Here is a 26,586-nt window from a genome sequence, read left to right as displayed (position 1 = left end):
AAATAATAAATTAAAAAAAATGTGACACACACACACACCCCCGAATATTTTAAGACTCACAGACACATGTTAAGCTGAAATGGCTTACTCACTGCACACTTGGCAGCTTCCCCAGAGCGAGCTAGATCTGAAGAGATGATGCTGTACAGCATCTTGGCGCCATTCTTTGGCCACTTGATTGTCAGTAAGAACATTAGATCCTGCAGCATAAAAATTGGCAGGGGCAGCAGAAGCAAGATCTGTGTGATTCCTGCCCAAATAGAGGGCCTGTTATGAGGGTGCAGAATTTGGTGTGTTGTGGGCATTGTCACACATGACACTGAAAAACCTTTTTATATTTCCCTGGTCTGTAATGTGAACATATGACATACATTGGCTAGAAGATACAATCAATTTAAAAATAGACTTGTTCTGTTTTCTTTACCCTGTTAGCATTCATCTGCGCAAATACTTCTAGTGGGGGAGAAATTAAAAGGTACTTTTAGTGTCCATGTGCAACAACACCCTGAGAAATAATTAATACAGTGAAAATCTTGAAAATATATAGCCAATTCTCTATGTAAAGAGTTTGGACTCTTTACATAGAGCTTTACATTGGTGCTTCCTTGTTTCACACAAGTCTTAAGTATAAGCTTGAATATATGTTCTGAGTGATGGGGAAGCCACCCACGAAATTCAGTTTGGAACTGGGCTCTGCAAACAGAGCTGTTTCCAAGAACTTCAGAATACCATATTTACTTGACTAGAAGGTGTCTCTGAATTTAAGACGATCCCCTTTAAAAGTACATGTTAAATACAGGTTATATCTGTATTTACTCAAAAGGAAAAGGACTCTGGATTTAAGATGACCCCCACAATTTCTAACATCAGAGGACTTGGAAACAACCTAATCTTGGATTCAGGAATATATGGTATTGCTTCCCCCACCCCAGCCCAGTTTTGAAATTGGACTGAATTGTGCTCCAAGAAAATATCACTGAGTCATTAGCAAGGTCTAAATACCATCCCCAACCCCTACCACTGCTTTCTTCCATTTCCACTTTCCTCCTGTGGCGAAGTGTTGCTTCAGGCCTCCCTGCAAGGCCTCCCTTCCTGGCACCTTGGTTAAGGTTGAGGGCACACATGAGGTACAAGCAAAACTTGTGATTTGCAGGGGTTCCATTCCTCACCTACTGCAGAGAAAAATGAAACCGTAACGAGGCATTATGCCTATGGGAAAGGGGGGGTTAGGTTCCAGAATGGACAAAAAGAGTGGGGAAATTGTGAAAAAACCAGCAAAAAAAAAAAGCAAAAATAGTTGAAACTGTTTACTATGCCATGCTCCCATGTGCTCAGGAATGCCCCCAAAATGATGAAAAATCATGGGGGGGGGGAATGTTGGTTTTTTAAAAGTAATGAGCCACAAAATGACTTCCCCGTCTTCTCCTCGGCTCCTCCTGACAAAATGGTGGCCAGAAGTGACCTCCGCAGTCATTTCTGGCCCTCTAGGAACCACAGCTACATGCATTTAGACCCTTTAGTATCTACAGATAATGAAAACTGGTGTCAGTTAGACACCCATGAATATGTGGAACTGCGAATAACGAGGTTCTATTGTATTAAAGTAATAAAATGTAGATATGTTGTTAGCCTTAAAAACTTTGCTGAAAGAAATTCAGAGATGGAATTTCCGCAGAGCATGATTTTTACAGTTAAGTGCAGGCTTGAAATTTGATACTTAAGATTTGGAATTGGCTTGAGGAGTGTGGGATGGCTCAAAAGAATGCTCCTGTTCAAACTGATAATGTGATGGGGCACTATTTCGTATTTCATTGGCGAGGTGGTTATTCTGAAAAACCTCAAAGATGAAACATATCAGGTGCAGGAAGAAGGCTCTCCCACATCTCAGATAGCTTGAACACTTTCTTTAAATAAAAAAGTCAACTCTCTTTTAACTACTGAACCGTCAATTTAATTATGTCCTGCAAACATTTTATTTTGCCAGGCTTCTGTGCCATTCTGCACTATGCTTATCCAGTCTTCTTAGTATCTGGATGTTACTGCTGCCAGTTTCATAGTAATCTGAAAGGTCTGCTTTGTCAATTGACCTTAGCTATCCAAATGATGCTGTCCAAATGATGCACTCTTTATGAAGGCAGCATGCATAACCTAGTTGACTGCTCTATAGACTTTGAATCAGAACCATTGTTTCCATCACATCTAGAAACTGTGAGCTTCTTAAATATGCCTCAGATTTCCTATCTGTAAAGCAATAACATATCTCCCTTTTGTACTGTATACAAGAGTTGAATAGTAGCATTATTGTTGTACTCCAATGCTTTAAAAACAACTTTGTGTTATAATTTATTTCAGGTCCAGAATATAATCCCACAGGAGTTAAAGGGGCAGGAACATCAAAAAATAACATGGTTATATCATGGACGGTGAGTTAAAATGATTCTTATAATTTGGTTGCTTATAACTCAGGCCAGCCCATTCAGGAGGCTGACTCAGGCCATTAGATTGGTGGGAGCTGTTGTCTCTGTCCCTCCTTTGAACAGATAGGGAGGATACTAATAGCAATTTGCCTGGGAGGGCATTCCATAGAACCGGGAAGACGCACTCCTGCTTCATTCCCAGTCTTGCTTCAGAGGCGGGATGTGCAGGAGGGTCTCTGTAAAATACCTTATGAGGAGATGACCATGGGCATGGATGATGATATATAAGAAGAACCCTTCATGCATCTGGCAAAGTAGGCTTTCGTCCATGAAAGCTTATGCCGCAATACTTTTCTTAGTTTTCTTGATTGTTTATATATCTGTGTTCCTGAATCTGCAGGAGTTTTAAACACGATACAGACATTATGTTGTACAAGTGTACATGGTTTTGTGTGAATGACTTTACCTGCGTTCATTTTAAAAGTGAATCTGGGTACAAACCCCTCAAATGAATGGTACAGATAGGAAGTGCACTGCTGCACCAGTGTTCAACATCACATATGAATCTGTACCTGTTGTACGGATTTGTACGTGTGTGCACTGTACAATGTACAAGTGTTGAACATAACCTGTAAACAGAGCTTAAACTGTGCAAGGGATGGGGAAGATGGCTAGTCGCTGTTGTCATCCTAAACTGACTTACTAGTTTCACTTTTGTCCTTTAAGCCACTAAATGCAACCCAGGTGTATGGCCCCCGCCTCAGATACATTGTGAAATGGAGGAGAAAGGACACGCGGGAGAGCTGGAGCAGTGCAACTGTAGAAGGCGACGTCAGCAAATACACTGTCACTCAGACGCCCATCTACACACCTTATGAGATCAAAGTGCAGGCAGAAAACGAGTATGGAAAAGCTGCAGAGCCTGATGTTGTCATTGGCTACTCTGGGGAAGATTGTGAGTATTCTCTTAGCCAGAGAGAGTTTGGGTTCTTTTGTCTCTTCTCACTTTTCAGTGTTAAAGGTGCAGTTCAAGACCTGTCATGATCAGCTAATTTTCAGAAGAACCGTGAATTCTAGTGCCAAGCATTCTTCTGCTCTAGTAATTAGAGAACAGGAGGAGGAAGACTTACATTTCATTCATTTCATTTGTTCGATTTATATACCGCTTTTCAAAAGTCCTTTACGTTCTACAGATCTCTGATATCCGTGCCCATCAATCACTAAAACTCAGGCTGCAGTCCTATGTACCATTTCTTGGGAGTAAACCCCATTGAACTCATTGGAACTTATTTCTGAGTCAACATGCCTAGGCAGATTGCTCTGTCACTGTTGTTGAAATTTTATATTTCTGTCCAGTTTAGCTACTATACTATCCCAGCATTTTAAGCACTTTGTTTTTATGCCCATCTTATGGATGTGAAACTGAGCCTCAGCGAGCTTAAATAAGTTACTTGTGGTTTCATTATATGTAACAATAAGATAAAGCAGGTAAATAAATAACAATTAAAATAAATTTTTGGATAGAATGATAAAGAGAGAGGTAAATAGGAGAATCAATCCAGTAAAATAGCTAGAGGGTTGGATTTGGATACCAGGATTCAAATCCCCATTCAGCCCAGAATCTTGCCATGGACAAATAGCTTTATCTCAGTGTAACCACCTCATAGAGTTCTTAAGAGGATATAATTTAATGCTATTCTGAGCCTCTTTGGAGGAAAGTGATATACATATGAGGTAAATGCAATAGCCAACATCCTGACTAAAACTGCATGAGTGTAAACAACAAAAACATGAATGCAGTGGGAGCATTCCCACTTCAGCAGCCCAGGTGCTCCCATGTGGAGGAGGGTGCAATTTTCACCTATCCCCCAGAAGTGCTCTGTGCAAGCAATAATAACTGCTGTGCAACCCTCAGGGACATAATTTTGGATTGCATAGAGCACTTGGAGGAGAAGAGGAGATCAGTGAAAATCACCCCCTATGGCAGTCGCCCAGGCTGTTAAAGTGGGGATGCTGCCCCTGCACACATACTTTCTTTGTTTGCATGCACACAGCTTTAGTCAGCCAATATATTTAATTAATGGCCCTTAGGGAAATCCAAACTGTTTGGATTTGTTTTCCCCTTTACCCTCTGAGTTAAACACTAGTATAGTTGCCAGCTCCAAATGATTTAAGACTAGTTTCTCTGTCCCTTGCTTTGAGGTACAGCATAAGGGTTCTTCAGTTATCCTCCAACCTTGATTTTGTGTGTGTCTGAAAGCCATGGAAAACCACAACTGCATAATACAAATGCAAGCTTTGCCCATGCCTGTTTTTTGTGCTTCTCATTGCTCTTAGTTTTTTTGCTTTCCAGAGATGTGGTACAATCCAGCCAGAGCCCTTTTATGTCCCATGGATTAAATCTTTCCAGTTGGAATCCATAGGACTTAAAGATGCTTATTTATTGCTCAATCACATCCACTATCTTTAACAGGCTGGTTGTCTTCCTTAATTTTTATCATATTCACTTTATCTCTCTCTTCTTTTTTTACTCATCATGAAGGAGATTTGTAATGAGTTCAATATGTTACTGTACCAAATGATTGTGTGATGGTGAGCAGTCACACTTGCTGGTTGTAGAGGGAATAGGATCTATTACATACCATATGGTTGTAACTCTAATGGCAAACAAAACTTACACAGAGTCTTGGTGGACAACTGATATTGTTGCTGTAGTCAGGATGAAAAGGGTAATCATGGTGCTCCATGGTGGCTAAACCATAGAGATACAAGAAGAAACTCTCACATTCAGCCACGTAGTGAGCCCAGACTTACAATGCATGACTCACTTTCAAACCTGAGTCTATAGCAAACCATCACCCTGCCTGGTTTACATCACACAGTTTGATTATTCTAAAACATTTTGCACTGGACAGTAAGAGAATTATTGACAAAGAAGATCTCAAGAACCTAAAGACATTCCTTCAGTTGCCAAAATTATTATTCCCTTTTACTGTCTTGTAGCAAAATTCAGAGTTGACAAAATCTATATATACTAGTGGGCCCGGGCGCAGAACATCTGCGCGGGCGGGCCGAGTCCCGCCGCCGTGGCCGGGCTGAGTCCCGCCGCCACCAACTCCGTGCTGCCGGGCTGGGCCGGGCCGCCCCAGCCACCTCACATCTGCGGCCGGGCTGGGGCCCACCGCCGCCGCAGCCTGGCCCCCTGCCGCCGCCGCGGGCCGAGTGCCGCCGCCGCCACCAGCGGGTCGAGTGCCGCCACCAGCGGGCCGAGTACCGCCGCCAGCGGGTGGAGTGCCCCCGCCATGGCCGCTAGCGGGCCAGGTGCCCCCGCCGCAGCCGCCACCGGGCCGAGTGCCGCTGCCAGCAGGCACTCCTGGGTGCGTCAGCCAATCAGGCGCCCCCCGCAGCCCAGCCAATCAGCTGGGCTGCCGGGACGCATTTCTCCTGGGCACACCCAGGAGAAATATATATATAGATAATTCTCCTGGGTGTGCCTTGGAATGTGTGTCCCAGCGCTCAGCTGATTGGCTGGGTGGCGGACGGGTCTGATTGGCTGAGGCGCACCCAGGAGGATTGGTTGCCGTGGCAGCGGCAGGCCTGGCCGCAGAGGCAGCGGCGGGCCCAGCCGTGGAGGCAAGGCCCAGGAGGTAGGAGGGAGAAAGTGGGGGGGACAGAAGTGGCAGTGGGGAGGAGAGGCGGCTGGGCCTGGAAGTGGAGACTGGGGCAGAAGGTGGGGGGGAGAGGTAACCACCAGCCCCAAAGAGCACACAGATGCTCTGTGCGGGGTCGGCTAGTAAATTATATTTTCCATTGCTGTCTTATTTAGTAATGTTCTAATTAGTGATGTCCTTTGGGGATGAGGCCATAGCTCAGTGGTAAAGAATCTGCTTTGAATGCAGATCTCAGGTTTATTCCTTGGCATCTCCAGATAGGACTGGGAAAGGCTCCTACCTGAAACCTTGGAGAGCCATTGCCAGTCAGTGTAGAAAATACTGAGCTAGATGGACCAATGTCTGACGTGATATAAGTCAGCTTCCTATTTTACAGCTGTCTTGAACAGCAGCCTTGTTTTGTAGTATAAAAAGCAATTTCACTTTCTCCAGCCCAGCTGAGGGAAATATCTCCATTGATACCACAGATAGGCAGGGAAGTGATTGCCAGGCATAGAAGTTAAGCCTGAATGTAGTATGTGCTTTAAAATTTGCAGCACTCTGGGAAAGGGCTTCAAGCATGTGCTCGATAAGCCAACTACAAAATATTTTTAATTTACGTCTGAATTTGCTGGGTACCCCATCCCGTGGACTCTGGCAGTTTACAATATTTGAAAGAAAATACTATGTTGATGAAGATTTGAATGTAATGCAAAACTGTTCTGTCCAACTGGCCATTGAATGACAGTCCCAAGTAAAAGGACCTTGGAATGCTTCCAAAAGATGGTGTGCAAAACTTCGCATGTCTGGAGCCACAATTGGGTCATAAACTAACAACATTATTCTGAAAAAAAACAAAGCCTTGTTTTTCAAAAGTTCTCAGTTGGCTCACATTTTGCAAATGTGCATTCTTGCAAAGCTTCTTGGGAACTCTAGTGGGGAATAGGCAGCACATTTCCTATATTAAAACCCAAAGCTGCAAGTGACGCAGAAGGCTTTCATCTGCCCACCCCCACACGCAAGCAAAGCAAGCAACCATGAAACTCATGGGAATTGAGTACTGCAAACTGGAAATATTTGTATTCAAGCCCTTTCTTTAATTATTGACAGCATCACTAATTCAACATGCGATAGTGAGTTCCTAGTAAGGCCCACTGTAGACAATCAAGAGTTGGTGTAAGGAGAAGTCATCAGTATTGTTTCTCTGCCTGACAATGAACTTGGCACATGGATCACATTTTCAAAGATGAATTCGTTAATTTTAGAGGTTGCAGTTTGTCCAAAAGGAGGCAAAATTAATAGGCATTGGGTTCTTAGCAACTTCCTAGGTGAGAACTAATTTCTTGGGTTGTGTTGAGAAAGCTATAAGAAGTCAGTGCAAATCCCACGTTCTTTGTAATTACTTGTTTAAATTTGTATATGATGAACAAGTTATAATATAAATAACTTGGACCAAAGAAGAAATAGAAAGAGGGAGTTGGAGGAAAGAGAGGGGGATGAGGTGGAGGACAGAGGGTAAGAAACAAAAAAGGGAAGAGAATAAGGAGGTTGGGGGAAAACTGTAGTGAAAAACAATGCTACTTGCTAGTTTCATAAAATAAACTCCAAGAGTGCTTTTCAAGAGTACTCTTGAAATACAATATCAGTTGTAGCAAAATGCTCTGTGCATTTCAGGACCAAGGACAGAGTAACCTCAAAAGCAAAGGGTGCTTAACTTTTAAATCTTTGAAATCCTAACAGATCACAGGGCTGCTAATGATCTGAGCACTTTGGTATTTTGTTTGTTTGTATTTGTTTTCCTTTCTGGTAAACTGAATTTAAGTTTAAATATGCAGGAGTTCAAATATCAGCTTCAGATATATATTTTTCTTCCCTGGAAGTCATTGTGAACTCCCTGTTCACATAATTCACATCTGTATGATAGCATTGAATGAATTAATTCTGTGTTAATTTATTGAAAAGCTGGAGAGTTGTGGTGGAAGGAGGGGAGAGAATGAATGAATGGATACTGTGGTTGATGAGATTTATTTTATTGGTGCACATACCTCATGACTTCCTGAGAATCGGGCGGGGGGCAAGGCAATGCAGTAAATGGTTAAAACACTCATGAAGCATCTTTCAAGTGAACCAACAATGTTTGGGAGAGAGGTGCCATTCAGACCTTGGCAGGATGTTGTGGTTCTTCAGTGTCTAGGTCACTATTGGAATATTTCCTCTTTTTCCAACTTAGTAATAGAGCACTTTTAGGTAGGATTAAATGCTGTAGGGTAAAATGCGCTAGAAATGCAGTATGGCTTTTTAAAAACATAATTGGCTTCAAATTGTTCACTACAAAGTGAAGTTCACACAGATATCCAACTATGTCATATATGGAGTATAATGGATCCAATCTATTTGCCCTTTGTAGGTGTTTCATTTTTGTTTTGTTTCCCTTTGTCTCCACTGGTTTTCTCTGCCCTTTGATGTTTTCTCCCCTCATCTTCCAGCCAGCCCTGGATGCAGGGATTGTAAGAGCAAAGCAATTTTCCAGCCCTCCCCCAGAAAGTTGCACCATGTGATGCTCAGTCACAGGAAACACTTTGCTGCTACAGCTGTTTATCATATCCACTGGCTCAAGCTCTATAGCTTGTTCCCCAAGGGATGCACACATGCATCAAGCAATTTTCCTACAGCCACCCAACCATGCATGTGGATCCACAGATTCCCATCTGGTCCCAAGCACAGTCAGTCTGCTTGCTGAGAAGCCACTCAGCCTGCTGAGGAGTTGCTTTGCTGTTTAAAAATGAAGTAAGATATAAGAAAGAAACTGTACAGATATCTTGTGCTATATATGACTGTTCTCTGGAAGCACTAGCTGGATAAGGAGAATCTCTTTGATCAGCCATATGGACAAATTAGGTCAAGAAATCACTTAACTGGTACAAGGCACGGATGTCAACATTTGGTGACCTTCTATAATAATGCACTGTAGATATCAACAGACAGCCTAGTCCCACTGAGCCATTTCAGCAGTGATGAAACAACAATACCTTTTACCTCTGCTGGTGGTCAACCAGAAAAGTCCTGTCCTGGAACCATTTAGTTTCCTGTGTATTTAACCTTATTTCAGATGGGAACAGATGATAGGTTTTTCTTCAGATTGTCATACATAGATATGAAAGGGGGGGGTTGTTTGTTTTTATATCCCTGTTGTTTGTTTGTATATCCTGCTCTTCCTCCAAGGAGCCCATAGCGGTGTACTACATACTTAGGTTTCTCCTCACAACAACCCTGTGAAATAGGTTAGGCTGACAGAGAAGTGTCTGGCCCAGGGTCACCCAGCTAGTTGTATTGTATGCAAAATTTGCTGGGCAATACAACACTCTACTACTACTGTGTAGTAATGAGGCAATGCCACACAGTCTATGGACTACTGTAGCCAATTTGAGGCCCTACTGGATGTCAGAATGAACGTTGCGTACATAAGGATGTCTCCAGTGAGAGAGGATGTTATGTTTACTAGAGTGTCAGGCCTTCTTCCCACGGTGGATTCATCAAGAAAAGTTATCGGCAAAAGGATTGCAGCGACTGGTGTATGTTCAACCAACACAGAAGACTAGGCAGTAGTTTACCATACCCTGCCCCAGTGTCTCTTCCCAGCCACAGGAATGTTCCATCACAGCCTGTTGGGTGAGTCCATCCACCTGCATGTGTCGTAGATAGATTGCCAGTGTCCTTCCTTAGCTTTTGTTGGGGGCTTAACTCAGCCACCACTGAGCCAATGAGCAATCTTCTGCTGCATCAGGTACTTATGCCACCAGGCACCTCACAGGTCTGTTTGCCTGGGGAAGGAGAAGGGTGGGGTTCGTACCCTTTCTCTTGATCCCTGACACTGGCTTGCCTGCAGGCTCTCCTCCAGTTGGCCACTTGAAGGAATGTCAATGAAAGGTAAGAAAATGATAGTCCTTTGGTTAGATTTGAATCTATTGCAGATGCTTCTTCAAGAAATCTCAAGTATGTGGGGAAGATATGATGGAGAGCAGCTGTATATTGATAATAGGATAATAAAATGTATATAATTCATTCACATAAACCAGGGCTGCACAACTTCAGCCCTCCAGGTGTTTTTGGACAGCAGCTCCTGGAACCTTCTAGCCACAGTGGCCAATATTCAGGGATGATGGGAGTTGTAATCCAAAATCTGCATGAGGGCTGAAGTGGTGCAACTCTGAAATAAGCCATCTGTTCACCAATGATATGTGTGCATGTGGAAATGGCATATAATATAAGAATAGGCATGTACGTGAGATGGATACGTGCATGTATTTGGAAAGGGAGTTACCAAACAGCTGCAGTTTAAGCTGTAAACAAGAGAAAGAGATGGTCACATTTGACTGAAGAACTTGATGTCTAGACAGAGATGTTGGAAAGTCCCAAGAAGTTAATTATGATGTAGGGAGGACAAAATAGGCTTCAAGCCAAGAACAAAGGTTGGACTGAACATATGGGGAAGACATAGATACTGGCAAATGGCTCCCTTCCTTATTACTGCATGCATGAACAATGAACAACTTTGTAAGGAAGTGTATAAAGCTCTATTCAGACATTACGCTGTGTGTGTGTTTAGGTGTTTGTACACTCATACATGCTTTTGTGTTGAATGACTGTAGCTGTGTTCATTTAAAAAGTGAACCTAGGCACAGACCTTCCCAAATGCAGGGTACAGTTGGGAAATGTACTGCTGTACATGCATTGAACATACACTTTACACATATTGTATGAGCACTGAGCAGAACATGTTTATTGGGCTTATAAAATCTAAGTGAGATGGAAAATCAGTGAGGTTTGCACTCTGAAGACAGCCCATTGCCTGCAGCAGCAGAAGCATGCCTGACAAAAGCCTTACTCCAGCCTTAAGACTCTTGTCCTGGCCAGCCATTGGGACTTTAGCACATTTGGATAACTCATTCAGCCTGGAATGAGTGGATGAATGATTGAGGATTCTTGAACATCATACACACAAATACTATGCATTTATTTTTACTGCTGAATAAAATATATAACCTGCCTCCTGCAAAAGATCTGGAAAATGATTCTGTGACAAGATGTGGCCACACACTGCTTGCACTGTGTACATCATTCCACCGTCATCTCTGGTAAACCGGTGTTTCAGATTGTTATTTGTTAAGGTGATGCACACAAGCAGCCCTGGGGTCAAGCCCCATCTCATTGCTGACCCCCCTGGAAACCTGGGCTTTGTACCGGGCTTATACCTGGGTTAAAGGGTGCAAGCATCCTCAGTGTGCATTCTTAGGGTGCATGCAGCCTGAGCATACACAGAGACGAGCGCCTAGAGTGCCCGTCTCATGGGGGTATCCCTCACATCATCCAGGATGCATCATCCCGGCCTTTGGAGATCGTATCGGGTGCGGTGAGGATCCCACCCTGCCTTCCTCCCTTCCCACCCATGCAGTCATGCAAAACCTGTTTGACCAGAGACAATGAGGAATGAAGAAATCAGCATGGGTGCCATGGACAATGGTAGTAGCTCTTACTACCAATTCTTCAAAACTTTTGTCTGTCTCTTAATCACATTAGAAAATTGGGGGGGGGGGGATGTTTTGCCAAGTTAATCTATAATGTTATGTTCGACTTCCTATGCTAAGGCACCAGTAGCCCTTTCTTCTGACACATATAAGAGAAAATGTTTCTCTCCCTATGCGGAATGTGGGAGTATTTGTGGCAGAAATTATTACCGCTCTTATTGCTAACAATAGAATTCCTACTTGGGGCTAAAACATTGCTGTGGAAGAAATGTACCTCATAGCATCCTGTGGAACATATTTGCCATTGACATTTGCCAGTATGTTCAGCTCTCTGTTAGCAAATGATTTTAATGGGTCTTTATTTGAGGCAATTCTTAAGTTGGATTTTTAGGTCCTGCTGCTCTTAGGTGTTGTGAGGGGTGGGGTGGTGGAATTTTCTCCATCTGTGACTGTCTGCTTCTATTGCTGTGGACTCTAAATTGTAAAGAGCTTATTGAATACCATAGAAATGGTGGTGGGGAGGCACCATGAACATGGGCTTACTTAGTCACTGATGTAACACTGCTGAGTTGAATGCATTCTTTAAAAAGTGTTTAGACTTGGCTGTCTTCTGCTGCTGTTCATTTAGCTGTGCAAGTCTATTGTAATGTTTATTTCACTGGTGGGGACAATGGGAAAAGATAAATAGAAGAAGAAGATGACAACATGGCAGGATAGGTCATCCTGTCATCATACATACACTTGTTAAAAATGTGCAGGTGTGATTGCTTCCTATCTTCACAAGATGGCAGCAGATGTATTTCTTGTATGTGATCCTGATGATTCCCGGACAATGTTGATTATGAGCAGTCTCCTGTTTACATTCTTTGTTTCAGGTAAAATGTTGTAAAGTTTAGGAGGTGAAATGGAAGTTCTCCCTGTTTGTTATCCTCCAGTGGTCCAGGATTCTGGGCCGCCTCCACTAAATGGATGCAGGTTCACAGTCTGGCTGAAGGAACTGGCTACAGCCAACTTAATGTTAGTTTCTTGCATGGATTTAGTCCCCAGGGACAGACATCACCTCAGGCCACTGCAGATAACCATCACCCTTTCCAAAGACTCTTTACAATCAGGAAGGACTGAGGCTGGATGCAACCTTGCCTCCAGTTGTCCACTGTTTCCCCATGTGGCGAGTAATGTTACATGCAGTAATGAGATATCCCATTGAGCCCCTCAGGGGTGTGTGTGTGTGTGTGTGTGTGTGTGTGTGTGTGTGTGTGTGTGTGTTCCTACTTCAAGACACTGTTTGGCAGCACGTCAGCCAGTCCAAGAACAACAGAGTCATATTCAGGACTGGCCCACCCTTTGTCCTTAAGATAAATGTTCAGTTCCACCTCAAAAAGAAATAAGTACCCCCCATTACCCCAGATTCAGTTTGTATTTGATTTGCTTTGGATTCAGATAGATTCTGACCACTTAACAAGGTCCTAGGGGCAACAAATTTGGATGGTGGGTAGGGCCCCATGGGTGCCACCTAGCACCCAGATTTCAAGGCAGTGGGGCACTTGATTAATTTTTAATGTTGTTTTTAGTTTTTAATGATTTTTTATATTTCCACCATAGGAAATAATGGGGATTTGAAGTTGCCCTATCCTAATCCTAACATGGAACCCCAGCTTTCATTTAAAAAAAAAAAGCTAAGTTCTAGTCCTTGTAGAAGTGGAGTTATGGAGCAAAATGTGTGGTCATTATTTTTCAAGTGTTTGGATTCTTTGGTGTATAATAACTTCTCCTCATAATGAATCCCTGTGAGGATTGATTGCACACCTTCATTTCTTCTGTTCATTTTGACTGTCATTGGACAATGCCAACTGTCAAATGTCATGTGCACCACCACCTGCACGGCAGTGGGGTACTCTTTTTTAGGAATATTGAAGTGTTTAGATTCTTTGGTGTCTAATAACCTTTCCTCATAATGAATCTACAAGGGCTAGAGCTTAGCTCTTTTTCTTTATTTCTTTTTTTAAAAGAAAGCTGGGAATCTGGGGGAATTAAGAGGAGGGATCCGAATCTCGAAACTATTCAAATCAAATCAGGCACCATTCGATTTGGACCTGAATCTAACCAATGGACTGCAGGGGTGATTTGTTTTGTCTCCAAATCACCAGAATCAGCTAGATTTGGGTACAAATCCATTTGTACCTGAATCGATGCACACATCCCTAGAAGTAAGTCCTACCCCCATTTCTGCCCTAGCCCTTGCCACCACAGGGAGAGGAAATGGCACAAGCTAGACATTAGAAAGGGCCTTAAAATCTACCTCAAGAGGATGCAGCCCTTTGGGCAATCCTCCTCATTATTTGTTATTTACAGGGCAGTAGCAGACAATGTGGGTGAGAGGGGCGATGAGAGGCACCTTTAAGCATCGATTAGTAGGTGCTTACCTCCCCTGCAGCTGCAGCTGCAAGCTGCTCCGAGCAGCAGTGTGCCGCCAAGGGTTCTTTCCCACTCTATTAAGGAAGCTGCCACCTCCTGGCTGGCTGTTCTAGAGCCTCTGCTGAGGAGGTCTGCAGAGCCACAACATGGTCCTCTACCCATCATATCACGTGGCAATATAAAATCAATGTATTAACCTCCACTGAAGTAGCCTTTGGCACAAAGGTACTTCAGTGTGCAATTTAGCCTTAGAACCCAGGCAATCCTTCCTGCTCAGGGCTTCGGGAACACTGCTATGAATTGTGCCAGAGTCATGGATCACTGAAGGGCAACAAATAAGGAGAACAGAGAATTTGCTTACCTGTGAATTTTCCTTCTATTTTCTTGCTCAGCAGTGATCCAACACCCACTTAACTGTCTGGCAGTTACCTTTAATCCTCATACTCTCTCTTGAAAGGGAGGATTCCCCTCGCATTAAGGGACTGGGCCCTGAGCCTGGCTTTTAGAGAAGTGGGAGGTGTACCCTAGCTCACTTCTGGCCAAGTTTTTCTTTGAAGAGCCTCTCCTCCTTCTGGGCTGATCAGATAGCACCAGAGTCCTGGACCACTGTCAGGCAAACAAGTAGAAGGCAACTTCACTGGTAAGAAAATTTGTCTTTTTCTTCAAATTCTCTGTCTGCTTAATCTCTGCTTTGCTTTATTCCTGACCGCTTAGATCCCAAGGCTGCTCCCACTGATATTAGACTCAAAGTTGTAAACAGCACAGCAATCCGACTGGACTGGAATAGAGTGTTCCCGGATACCATCCAGGGACAGCTTAAGGAATACAGAGTGAGCACAACCAAAACCAAATCACTTTTGACTATTAATACAGCTAACCCCTAACATTAATTATGATTGATCATATGGTCTTTATACAATGAGGACAACATGAAGTATCCAGAAACGGCTAAATATCATTGAAGAGTCTCATCGTGCAGAGAAATATGATGGGAAAGAATGCAAAGTTCTGATACTTAAGATCATTTTGAGGAGAGCCTATTTTACTCCCAGTAGAGCTCAATAAAAGGAGATCAGCCCCTATATTGAAACCTATGCCATTTTAAAACTAGAGCAGCAGTTGTGCCAGAAATTCAGGGCAGCTGTAATTTTGTGATTTGAGCTGAGCGTTTTTGTTTGTTTTTGGTTTTTTGCCAGGCCTGGAGTGTGGGCAAGACATGGCAATGGAACCAGTTTCAGGGTTGGCCTTTTTTCCACTATGGGGCTGTTCTGGATTTTATTTTAGCAACACTCACTTCAGCCTTCTGAGGGAAATGTTTTGATCTTTTTCCCCTGAATATGCCTTTGAATATTTGCCTTCTTGCTGATTCAGGACAAATTTGTTCTTTCTGGAATGGAAAGCACAACGTCTTTTCATTTCAAAGGTGCTTTGTTACACTTTTTACAAAAATGAGCTCATTTGCTCACTGTTGTGTTCAGTTTAGATATTTCCACTTCCATAGATTTTTTCATACATTTTTATGAAATATATGAAAAAATCAATGTATTTTAATCCATTGTCTTTCATGTGTATAATTATACTGAACATATTTTCCCACTTTCTGAAGGTAAAGGATACCTTTCTTTAACCACGAGAGACTGTTTATTTATTTATTTATTTATTTATTTTTACATTTATATCCCGGTCTTTCTCTGGGGATCTCAGAGTGGTGCACATGATTATTTTTATCTGTTGACATTCTGATCTCGGGCGGTGAACAAGTTAGTAGTCTAGGCACCTTCCTGGACAATCCAAAATGCATATGATACAGTCTAGGCTTCTCTAGCTGTGACCCCCATCTAGTTATTGCTTTTATCAAGGGCACTTCTGAATAGCTGTTGTCTTAAGATGCTCATCTGTTAACAAGAGAAAGCTGGCTTCTTTCAGCTTAGCACTGCAAAGATCAGAAGTGTTTGTTTCCCCTGGGATAAGAAACACAATTTATCAAGATGGTTTACCTGGACTTCTGTGTCATCCTCAGTGTATATTTGCCATGTCTTTTTAATCAGCACACCAATATTCTGTTTTGACCTAGTCAAATGTAAACATAGTGCTAACTAAAAACTAAAGGTAATCTCCAAAAAAAGGAAAGAAAAGTGTCCTGTCCTCAAGATCATGTTCTATCTTGCTGTTTTCTACTACACAAAATATTACTAGACTACAACACCTTATTTGAGCTACAACCCGCCCCCCTCTCAATATAAAACCAGCATCAAAGTATTTTCTTTGAGAATTTCCAGACATTTTAGCACAGGTGTACTGTAACCACTTTCATATTACTCAGATCTGTGAATTCTCCTTCCTAGGATTGACTCTCTCTCTCTCTCTCTCTCTCTCTCTCTCTCTATCTATCTATCTATCTGTCATCTACCTCTGGTTTTTCTGCCTCTGTTCAGTAGTCTAGCTGTTTTGTTCTGTTGGGGATCTTTTAAGGGCCTTGTGTGAGCCCAGACAAATTAAATTCTCATTTCTGAACTGTGCTAAATAATCAAGAGAACTGCGGGGAGTATAGTGTGAAGGCAGAAAGCCTGGTTTTTGTTGGGGTGCTCTTTGTTGGCTTGGTGTTTGACTCTCCTGTTTGATTTTGACCAAGTCATTTATTTTCCATATTACCCTTTCTCCATCTACAATATGGACAATAACAATATTGACTTCCTCCTCACTTTGTGGGATGATTGGTGAGCTTGAACTAATTTTTGCGTGAAAGAGGAAAATAATATGTAGTGATTTTGTACTTGAAATCCAATAACAACTAAATAGGAAAAGCTTCACTTGCCTTGCATGTTTCTTGAAGGCCTATTATTGGAGAGAAAGTAGTTTGCTGAAGAACCTATGGGTCTCCAAGAAAAAGCAGTCTGTGGGTTTTGTTGGAGAACGAACAACATGGGGCATAGTGTCCCGGCTGTTTCCTTACAGCAACTACAAACTGGAGATGGTAGTAGTCAATGGGAGAGGAGATGGGCCTCGGAGTGAAATGCTGGAGTTCACAACACCTGAAGGAGGTAGGTTTCTCAATAACACTTGGGAAGCCTTGCTGAATTATATCCATTTGCATGCAGAATATTATTATTATTATTATTTCTTATTTAGATGGCACTAGGCAGTTCACAAATATAAAAACAGATTTTAAAAACACACCACATAACTCATTAAAACAAAATTAAAACCAGTTTAAGTTTTACCGCATTCCTTTTGTTTGGGGAATAGCTAAACTACAATGGCAGAGAATGGCTGAGTGATCAATGATGCCATATTTGATTATTAGTACTGTTGATTTCCTATGTATTTGCAGACAATTCCTTTTGCCTTTCTTCTCCCTTCTATAAAATGCAGAAAATGCTGAGTGCAACCCCCATGCAATAAACAAGATACAATTACTACCTACTGTATTTCCCTTGGAATTCCATTGGGTTCCTAATATGTGCAAGGACAAACTCTCAGTGTTGTAGAACTGAGAGCACTATTTGTAATTACTTTCATAAGCTAGATCAATAACTCTAGGTCCATACTCATAAATGGCAATACAAGCTTCTTTAATGTACACAGTTGCAATGATGTATCATTCTAAGAGATCATGTTTAGACTCATAAGGATGAGAGTCTGTAATGATTCTAGGTACAACAGAATTGCACACTGGACACAGTTCTCTACATATTAAAACCTTGTCAATAATTTATTTTGGCTTTGTTCCAGATACTGCTGTTTTCAGTAACTAGATTGAATTAAGTCTGACTTTTGCATAGCCAGTAAATTCATGCTGCAATTCATATGGGTCACTCCTGCGGATGGAAGCTTGAACTGGGTCTATGATTTGCTGCTTCTTACTTCCCTAAGATATGATCCAGCACTATGCATGTACTAAGCTCTGCAAGTTTCAGCATGAAACTGTTATTTACTGTGGCTTATAAGGCTTTGCTAAGCATATCCTTTACTATGGCTTAGCAAAGAAAATATATATGTGTGTGTGTGTCCCTAATTGTAACAAGTGCAACCTATAAAGAACAAGAAACTTTTAGGATTCCAGAGCAATTTTTAAAAAAACAGTTCAATCCCCAGATGCACTATTGAACTCTAAGAAAGAATATATGTATCATAGGATAAGTATGGTTTCCCTTGGTGCAACTTGGAAGTTCATCCCATGGCTGTGTTTTCAGAGTACCTGTAGTAAAATATTCTTGGAAAGCAGTTCTTATGTCTAATGTATAATTTAAGGGGATTTGCAATGGTGCGCTGCAATTTGTGCTGGTGACAAAGCACTCATATGGTTGCTTTACCACAAGCACACATGAATCAGGACTGAGAGTCCCACAAGTCATCTATCTCTCATCTGAGAGACCTATTAGTAGGGATAGGCATGAATCACCATTTGTGCAAGTATTTGAAGCTCGCCTAGGCACTTTTAAAAGTGAAGAGAGCTGGTTAATACCTGCTCCTCCACTTCTTGATGCAGCTTCCAGCTGTGGAGGTGCGCCCACCAGCACCCCTTATGCTGTTGTGGTGCAGTGGTGGCATGCACCAGATGCCATGTGCATGCTGCCACTGTGTGAGGGGTGCTGCGGTGGGGGGAGCAGCAGCAGCAAGCTGTGTCAAGCAGTGGAGAAGCAGATACCGACCTGCTCTCCTCACTTTTAAGGGTGTCTGAGGTGAGCTTCGAATCTGGGCACGAATCACGATTCATGCACATCCCTACCTATTAACTAGTAATAAGAGAGATACTAGTACTGGCAAAATCCTGCCATTTAACAACCAGGTGAAAGAGCCGAGTGTGCAAGTTATTCTATGCATAAACCACCAGTATGACGCACAGTAGCCAGAGAGGTTGGAATCAGTGTATGATTTCCATCCAAGCCAGTTCATACCCTTTAGTAGCAGGTATCTGAGATGGAATGTAGTCTCCAAAGAGTCTAAAAGGAAAGGGGTATTTGTACTTCCACCAACATCCTGATTGTTCAACCCCCCACCCCATTGTATGTGATAGCATTTGATTTATTAAAAGCTGCACTCCCATTCAAAATCTTGGATCAGTTGGGGGCAGGGTTGCAGCATGTTGCAGAAGATATTTCAGGAATTTCTTCAGAAACTTATCCATCAGCTTAACTTTCACCCTGTAGGATGGCAATTTACTGTAAGTTGTTTTCATTCCTTAGCTCATTCCCCCTCAATGACAGTTGTTGTCCTGCCAAAGCTAAGTGGGACTTTTCAAGTCCCACTGACTTCCTTAGAAGAGTATTCAACATGTGCTTAACTCCAGAGGTGGGACACAAAGGGATGGAGCATGGAGGAAAACCACAATCACTGAAGGACAGCCTTGGGGTTGGGAGGGCAAAATGAGGTCATTCAGAAGTTCTCTACTATGCAGTGCTGACCTAGATACCCACTTGTAAGGGCATGGGGCCCCACCCCACTAGGTTGCACCTGGGCAGTGGCAGCCATTTCCTACACACTACATTCCCTCGCAAGCCACCACTGCTTAATTCTCCTATTAAAATTAAAAGGACTTAAAAGTGCTTAGCTTTGATTGTGTCAAATGTACCATTCATAAGTGTAGTCTGTGTTGCTAAAAATTAAGACTACCATAAGTGCTGTTCTGATCATCATGTATGCTTTGAGGTTATGATGAGTGGCCATTAGTGATTTCAATGATGGAAACTGACTTTGAGGTTACCATGTTAAAAAGCCAGAGAGATGAAATGCTTGTTTGTTTGTTTATGCACCACCCCACACATTGTTTACACATTAGAGTATCTGTGCAGTTCTAAGCAAGGGACAAGAACTGTGGTTTTTAAATGCAGCATAAACTATATTTAATCATAGACCTCTTCTGTGATTTGGCCACTAGAGGGAAGCACCACACCCCTGTCCTCTCCATACCTTAAACACAGTGGATTTTTGTTGAATGCAGAATTATGAAATTGTACCATAGTTGTCCATTATTGAATATGCAGGTGACTGGCTTGCTCTCAGACTGCATGCAAAGTTGTTATGTGGCCCCCAACACAAACACTTGATACGATGAGCATTCAGCGTTTCTGTATGCTTATTATTTTGACAAATCTGCATGTAAGTTACATTATCTTATGTCTTTCCCCTCTTTCCTTTTCTCTCCCGCCTCATCTTTCTCCCAAGTTCCCAGTCCTCCAAAGTATTTCAGAATCCGCCAACCAAACCTGGAAACCGTCACTTTGGAATGGGAGCACCCTGAACATCCCAATGGCATTCTTGTTGGATACACCCTTAGATACCAAGCCTGTATGTCCCATCCTTGTTTTGTCTGTCTCTTTACTAATCAGTGGCCCACACATTCTACAGCATAATATGGGCAGTTCTGAGCTGCCCACACTGCTGTGGGCTCCTAAGGAAGCGCCAGCTATCTTGCAAAAGATTGCAAGTACTTAAAGTAGTGCATCCGCACTTCAGGAACACTACTTACTTTGGAAATAATATAAGTAGCGCTCCCAAAGTGCAGGTGCCCTACTTTAAGTATTTGCACTCTTGCTCAAGGCTGCCTACGCTTCCTTAGGAGTCCACAGCAGCGCAGGTAGCGCAGAACCTCCCACGTTATACTGCAGAACATCGAGCAGTAATTGGAATCTCTTTTGGAGACAACAGCTTGTCCTAGTGCAACAATATTTCTTAGGCACCATTGACAAGTATGTTCCCATATAAATGTAGCATATTTGCATACTGGAGATGTCAGTCTTGAGGTTCCTTACATGAGGATACTTCTGAAAATGTGGGAATTGGCAACCAGAAAGGATAACTTTAAAACAGCACACTAGTAAACGTTCTATTTACAATAGAGCAGATCACTTTCCCCATCTACACACCCCGCCAAGAAAACCCCTTGTGATCTCAACTATTAGTGAACACCTGAGGAATTTCATTTTTATCCAAAGATATTCATACAAGAGCTCTCTATCAAAACAAATCAATTACTTGAATGCTCCTGTAGGACTATCATAGTGCATAAACTTTGGCTCCCATGGGTAGATATGTTTCTTTCATCTTGATCGCACAATATTCCCTAACTGATTTTTAATGGGTCCTTAAAACTAACAAGCATGATTTAGGGAAAACCAGTAGTTGTGTCAGGCACTATCCTAGGATGAGAGGTGGGGGAATGTCTAGCTAAGCATGTTTCTCAAAGCAAGACTGAAGCCCACACAGCCTGCCTCTCTCTCCAGTTAACGGATCCAAAAGTGGCAGAACAATGGTAGAGAACTTCTCTCCTAATCAGACAAAGTTTATACTCCAGAGGACGGACCCCATATCACGCTATAGATTCAACCTGCGTGGCAGGACACAGATTGGGGAAGGTGAGCCTTCCACGGGAGAGTCTCCAACGCTGCTGAATGAAGGTAAGTAAAAATGTGGTCCTGAGGCAACTTTGGTTGAGGAAAGTACGTGATATGGAGCTGGAGTTGTAAGGGTGTGTTGAACGTATTTTAGATTATAAACATCACTGGATTTAAAAAATAAATGTTAGCATGTGAGATTTTACCCTGCTGTAAACTGAACAAGAGCCTTTTCCAGCCGCTCACTTTTTTCAAAGTAGCCTTCTGAATCACATCCATTGCTTGATAAATGACTTATGATAAATGCCTTACTCATGAAGTTCTGCCAGAAGATAATCTACAGTAGTTTGGGGCATGACAGTGATGCTGGAGGACAGGAAGTGCCAGTGCCTCATGCTTCCTGTCTTCTGCATCTCTGCTTCAAATGAAATATGACAAGCATTGGTTGTGAAGTTCACAGTGAAGTTAATTACGTATGTTTCACTAGCCTATCCCTGTATTGTAGATCTGTTCTATTTTCAGAGCTTTGACATTCTGCTGATTGGGGAGGGGGGACTCGTGAGTATCATTCCAAGTAGGGATGTGTGCGTTATCATGATTCGAAGAGCGAGTCACAGCACAGCCCCAGCATGTTTAAAAGGGAGGAGAGTAGGTCCATAGCTGCTCCTTTGCTGCTAACTGCAGCTTCCTGTTGGGCGGGGCAACCCCCAGCTGTCATAGCATGCTGGTGGCGCTCTCCTCAGCTGCCATTGCACAACAGCAGCATGCATAGGGCCTCCACGCATGCGCAGAGGCCACGTGTATGCTGCTGATGCGCTATGGCAGCTGGGGGCTACGCCACCCCAACAGGAAGCTGCAGTGAGTGGCGGAGAAGCAGTTATAGACGTGTTCTCTTCCCTTTTAAAGGTGCCGGTGATGTGCTGCAAATTGCTCTTTGAAGTGTGATTCATGCACATCTCTAATTCTAAATGATTTCCAACAGCTCATCCTTTGTGAAATGCTTTGCCACAAATTACTTTCCCTGCTAGGTGAAGATGCAGGTTTTCCTTGTATAAAGTATATTTAAAGGTTTGTTTCTGTTTCAAAGGAAGAGCGAATGAAAGAACTATAAAGCAGCTTTCATGCAGAACCTCTCAGTTTTCTTCTATAGCCAGCTTTTCTTAAGCTTGTAATAAGTATTGTCTCAATGCAAATACCAGAATAATGAGGCTTTTAATAGCCTTTGTTGTTTGTTAGCTGTCTTCAGATTATTTAAATGTATTTCCTATTATTCCTGGCCAAATTAAAAAGGTAATACAGCCCCAGGTATTAATGTTTTCATTATGTTTCATTGATGTTAAATTTAGTTAAGTGTTTAAGGATGATGGATACTGCCTTAATATTTGTAAATGAGTATGTTGCTAAGTAGTAGTTCTAAAGCATCGGAAATAAATAGTCTAGGTAGTTTTTGAAAATGGACAGTTGTATAATGTTGGCCTGGAATATTTAATTTTCAAAGATGTTTTGGAGCTTACTTAAATGACAGCATACTGTTGCTAGTTTAAGATAGCAAGAGCAATCCTCCTTCTGTGTTCAGTGTATGTATTTGTGACATGGTGCTGTCCAGAATTAACAACTTTCAGAGTTGACTAATGTACCAGTAGCAGTTGCCATTTGGCATGGCAGGTCTTTGTAAAGTACATTGCTTTCCTTGATGTTTGTTGCCATCTTATCTTATTTATTATGATTTTTCACTCTTTCAATACTTTCCCCAGTGCCATGAGGAGGAATCTGAATCAGGAACATTCTTTCTTGACATGATTGTCATTATCATTGCTTCCGCTCTATTTGTTATAAAATTTCAGATGTTAAGCAGTATTCTAAGTTTGTTTTAAGCTTTTTTAAATCAAAGAGATGTAGTTGTAGAAGATGTCCGTTATTTATTTGGTTGACGTCATTCAGCTTATTGTGCTTTCGTGACATCCTGACTCTCAAAGTGTATGTGCTTCGAAGGACTGCAGGATCTCCCAATTCTCCTGCATATGTGCTGTTGTGCATCAGCTGATAGAGTCTAGAGTGCTCAACAAAGTGTTTCCGATCTTACAGAGCACTTCTGAGAATGAGAGTGCTCCACACTCTCTTGTACAGCAGCGCACATGTGCAGGGGGACTGGGGAGTTGCACAAGCCCCTCAAAGTGTGCACTTCATTAGTCAGGATGTCAGCCTTTGTGTTTGCTTGTTCTCTATACATTTACCTACCCAAAGGCCTATTAAGTTTATGCTTGGCATTTTTTTGGACACTTGATATATTTGGGGGGATTAGAGTCCACCATATTTGCATTGTTTGCTCTAAAGCAATTACTGGGCCCTTTCTCACGATCAGGGACCTGGGTGGGAGGGGGCATACAAAGGAAGGCAATAGAAGCTTACCTCCCCCACAGATGACTGGGTCTCAGTTGCAGGCATGCGGATTGCACACCCAGACAATCTGCTGCTGCCACAGGCAATGCTGAGTTGCAGGGGCCGGGTCGTGTTGTCCCGGCCCCTGGAAATCCCACATTGCATCATGCAAGTGCGTGGTGCATTGTGGGTATCCCCCCAGCGACTGAAGGCCATCCCTCAGTTCTCAGCGCCTGCTGAAAGCAGCCAGCACTGACACATGATCAGTTAAACAAGGTTAAGGAAGTGCTCGCTCCCATAACCTTGTTTAACAACTGTGCTTCATAGCCCGGGCTTGGCTGCCTTAGCCCTGTCTTGGCTGCTCATGAGAACAGCCTCACTGTATTTTTCTAAAAAGTAGTGTTTAGGGAAGGACTACTGTGGCTCAGCAAGGGGGCTGGGCTCTCCTCAGTTTAAGAGGAAAGGGGTTTGAGCAGCATTCTGAAACTTCTACTCCACATGTTTGCACTCCTGGCATCAAGCCAGACTGCAAAGGAATCCTTCTCTGGCTTGTTGCTTTCCTGTTCTTAAATTAGGACTTGCAGGCTGTGTATGCTCCCTCACTATTGGTGAGACATCCAGGCTTCTCAGGGTGACCAGGCACATTCCTGTCACTATAGATTTTTTTTTTTTTTTAATGGGGAAATAGAGGCCTTGGAGTCCTCTAGTCCAGCTGCCTGCTCAGAGCAGGAAACTGCTATATAGGATCCCTGGCAAATGGCCATCCAGCCTCTGTGTGAAGACCTCTAATGCAGGAGAGCCCATCGCTGAAGGAGGCAAACTGTTCCTCTGCCAAACAGCTCTTTCCATTAGGAAATTCCTCTTAATGTCTGCCTCCTTGTGATTTCAACCCACTGGTTCTGTAGCTGCCGAGGACTACAACCGATTGATTGAATTTACAAGGAAGCAGATTCATGTTAGAGGTTGAGAGGAATTTCCCAAGTGCAAGAGCTGTTTGAACAGAGAAAATGACAGTAGAAAACCTTTACGATTCAGCCAAAATGAAATCTTAAAATTTTTAAATACCTTCCTTTAATTTCTTGCAGGAAAGAGCAACTATGCCACATTAGTAGGCCTAGATCAGTGTTAACAGGATGCATATGAAAGCCAAACTTTATTTCCCATAATACGACATAATGATAATTGCTTTGCTATACAATGTGGCAATCATACACATTGATACTGGAATATTTTCCATATTACATTTTTAATGCTATTGGAATGCTCTCTGAAATCACTCTCACCTCTAAAATCATTACATGGATAGAAATGCTATTACTTCGGAAGGGGAAATTGGGGGTGGGGGAGTTATAGGCCAAGTGTAAAAAGGTGTGTTATTGAAGACAGTACTTTATACATGTTTGGGAATTTTGATTGAAAACTGGTAACTGCTTGACACGTAATGTGGATATTTAAGAAATATTCTTTCAGATGCTACCTATATAGTATATTATTCCTTATGTATTAAATAAAAGAGAAACTTGCGCACAAATTGCTGGAACTGTCAAAAAGAGAAAGATGATTTGCTTCTTTTTGCTTTACAATAGACAACCTTTTGTTATGCTACAAATTGGTAATGGTTTCAAGAAAGTTAAGACTATGGCAGTGGGGGAAGATTTTAATATATATTCTACAATGTGATCTACTGCTATGGCTTTTAATATATACTGAGAAAATAGTGCTTTCTAGAGATAAAAAAAATCTGATGAAAAACATGGTCAGCCTCTAGAATTGTATGTTTCAGGTATTGAAGGCAAGCAAAATCTTCATAAGTAATTTGATAAGCTATAGCAATGTGTTTCTTTGACAGAATTAACCAATTCCATGTGTGTGAAAGAAAGAATCTGAATACTTTTGTTAAAGAATTATGTATTCGTTTTTGTAGTAATAATCAATGGTACTTTGTTATAAAATGATTGTTATGAAACTAATGGGAGATTGAATTAAAAATGTGTTTTCTCTTTCATACCTTAAAATAAACAATTTTTATTTATAAAGATTCCCACGGGGTTCTGCACATCCCTAGTTTAACCTTACAAGAAACAGACATTTTAAGGAAATCAGCGTCCGCAATGCAATAGCATTTCTGCAATGGCCAGATATTATCAAGCAAGTTTAAATTGCTTTTATTGGTGCAGGGAGAATTATAAAACAGATGCCTCCTATAGCCTCCATATCCCCCTACCCTTCCCTGAGCCAACTGCAAGAGACAAGCTAGAGATGCATGATGGCCCTTTCCCATCACCCTTGTAATCGACAAATGACCCTCATTCGGAAAAAGCCACAACTTCCAGATTCGTAATAGGATAAAATACTCTTTGTGAAAGATCCGTCAACCTAAGTGAAAGTTCAGTAGCCCTCAGGGAACAGGAGCGAGAAGCAAAGCTGGCTCTTAACATTCTGTAGCATTTCCAAAAAGACCCTGAGTTCAGTAGCTTTATTTAATGGGTTGTTGCTTTTTATCTCCCCAATTGTAATATGTGGGAAAAACATTCCCTTGAATACCCATTTTTTAAAAATGAATTGTTTCTTACAGTTTTAAGCAGGCAGGCTCTGGGCCTGTTGTATAGTATTTGCTAACAACATTATCATGCGTCTGTTCTCATGCTATGTAAGAGAATGAGCTTGAATGCTATATAAAAGAATGAATAAGCGAGAGTGGCGTAGTAAGAGTAAGACTCAATCATTATTACGGTCATAGACCAGCATAAAGTATAAGGAGTGATTACATGTTAAAAGTAAGAGTAGATAAAAAGTACACACGGTGATTACATATAGTACGGTACTTAATAATATTATGTAAGGAACATAATGATATTAAAAATAA

General features: G+C 42.0%; 1 protein-coding gene across 25 annotated transcripts in view; it reads left to right on the top strand.

Annotated features, from left to right (window-relative positions):
- The window catches only part of NFASC (neurofascin), a 313,180-nt gene that overhangs the window by 224,452 nt on the left and 62,142 nt on the right, over positions 1-26,586 (top strand). For 13 of the 25 annotated variants that reach the window (XM_053248157.1, XM_053248160.1, XM_053248158.1 and 10 more), the window contains 6 exons: positions 2,353-2,423; positions 3,144-3,372; positions 14,722-14,837; positions 16,841-17,048; positions 20,173-20,295; positions 21,231-21,404. In XM_053248157.1, the coding sequence (XP_053104132.1) occupies positions 2,353-2,423; positions 3,144-3,372; positions 14,722-14,837; positions 16,841-17,048; positions 20,173-20,295; positions 21,231-21,404 (921 nt within the window). Of the gene's footprint in view, positions 1-2,352; positions 2,424-3,143; positions 3,373-14,721; positions 14,838-16,840; positions 17,049-20,172; positions 20,296-21,230; positions 21,405-23,095; positions 25,762-26,586 lie in introns of those variants that run through there. The other 12 variants (XM_053248161.1, XM_053248177.1, XM_053248170.1 and 9 more) reach the window with 6 other exon arrangements.

Source organism: Hemicordylus capensis, chromosome 4 (genome assembly GCF_027244095.1).
Source record: "Hemicordylus capensis ecotype Gifberg chromosome 4, rHemCap1.1.pri, whole genome shotgun sequence".
Classification (NCBI taxonomy): Eukaryota; Metazoa; Chordata; class Lepidosauria; order Squamata; family Cordylidae; genus Hemicordylus; species Hemicordylus capensis.
This window is presented reverse-complemented; position numbering and strand designations above follow the sequence as displayed.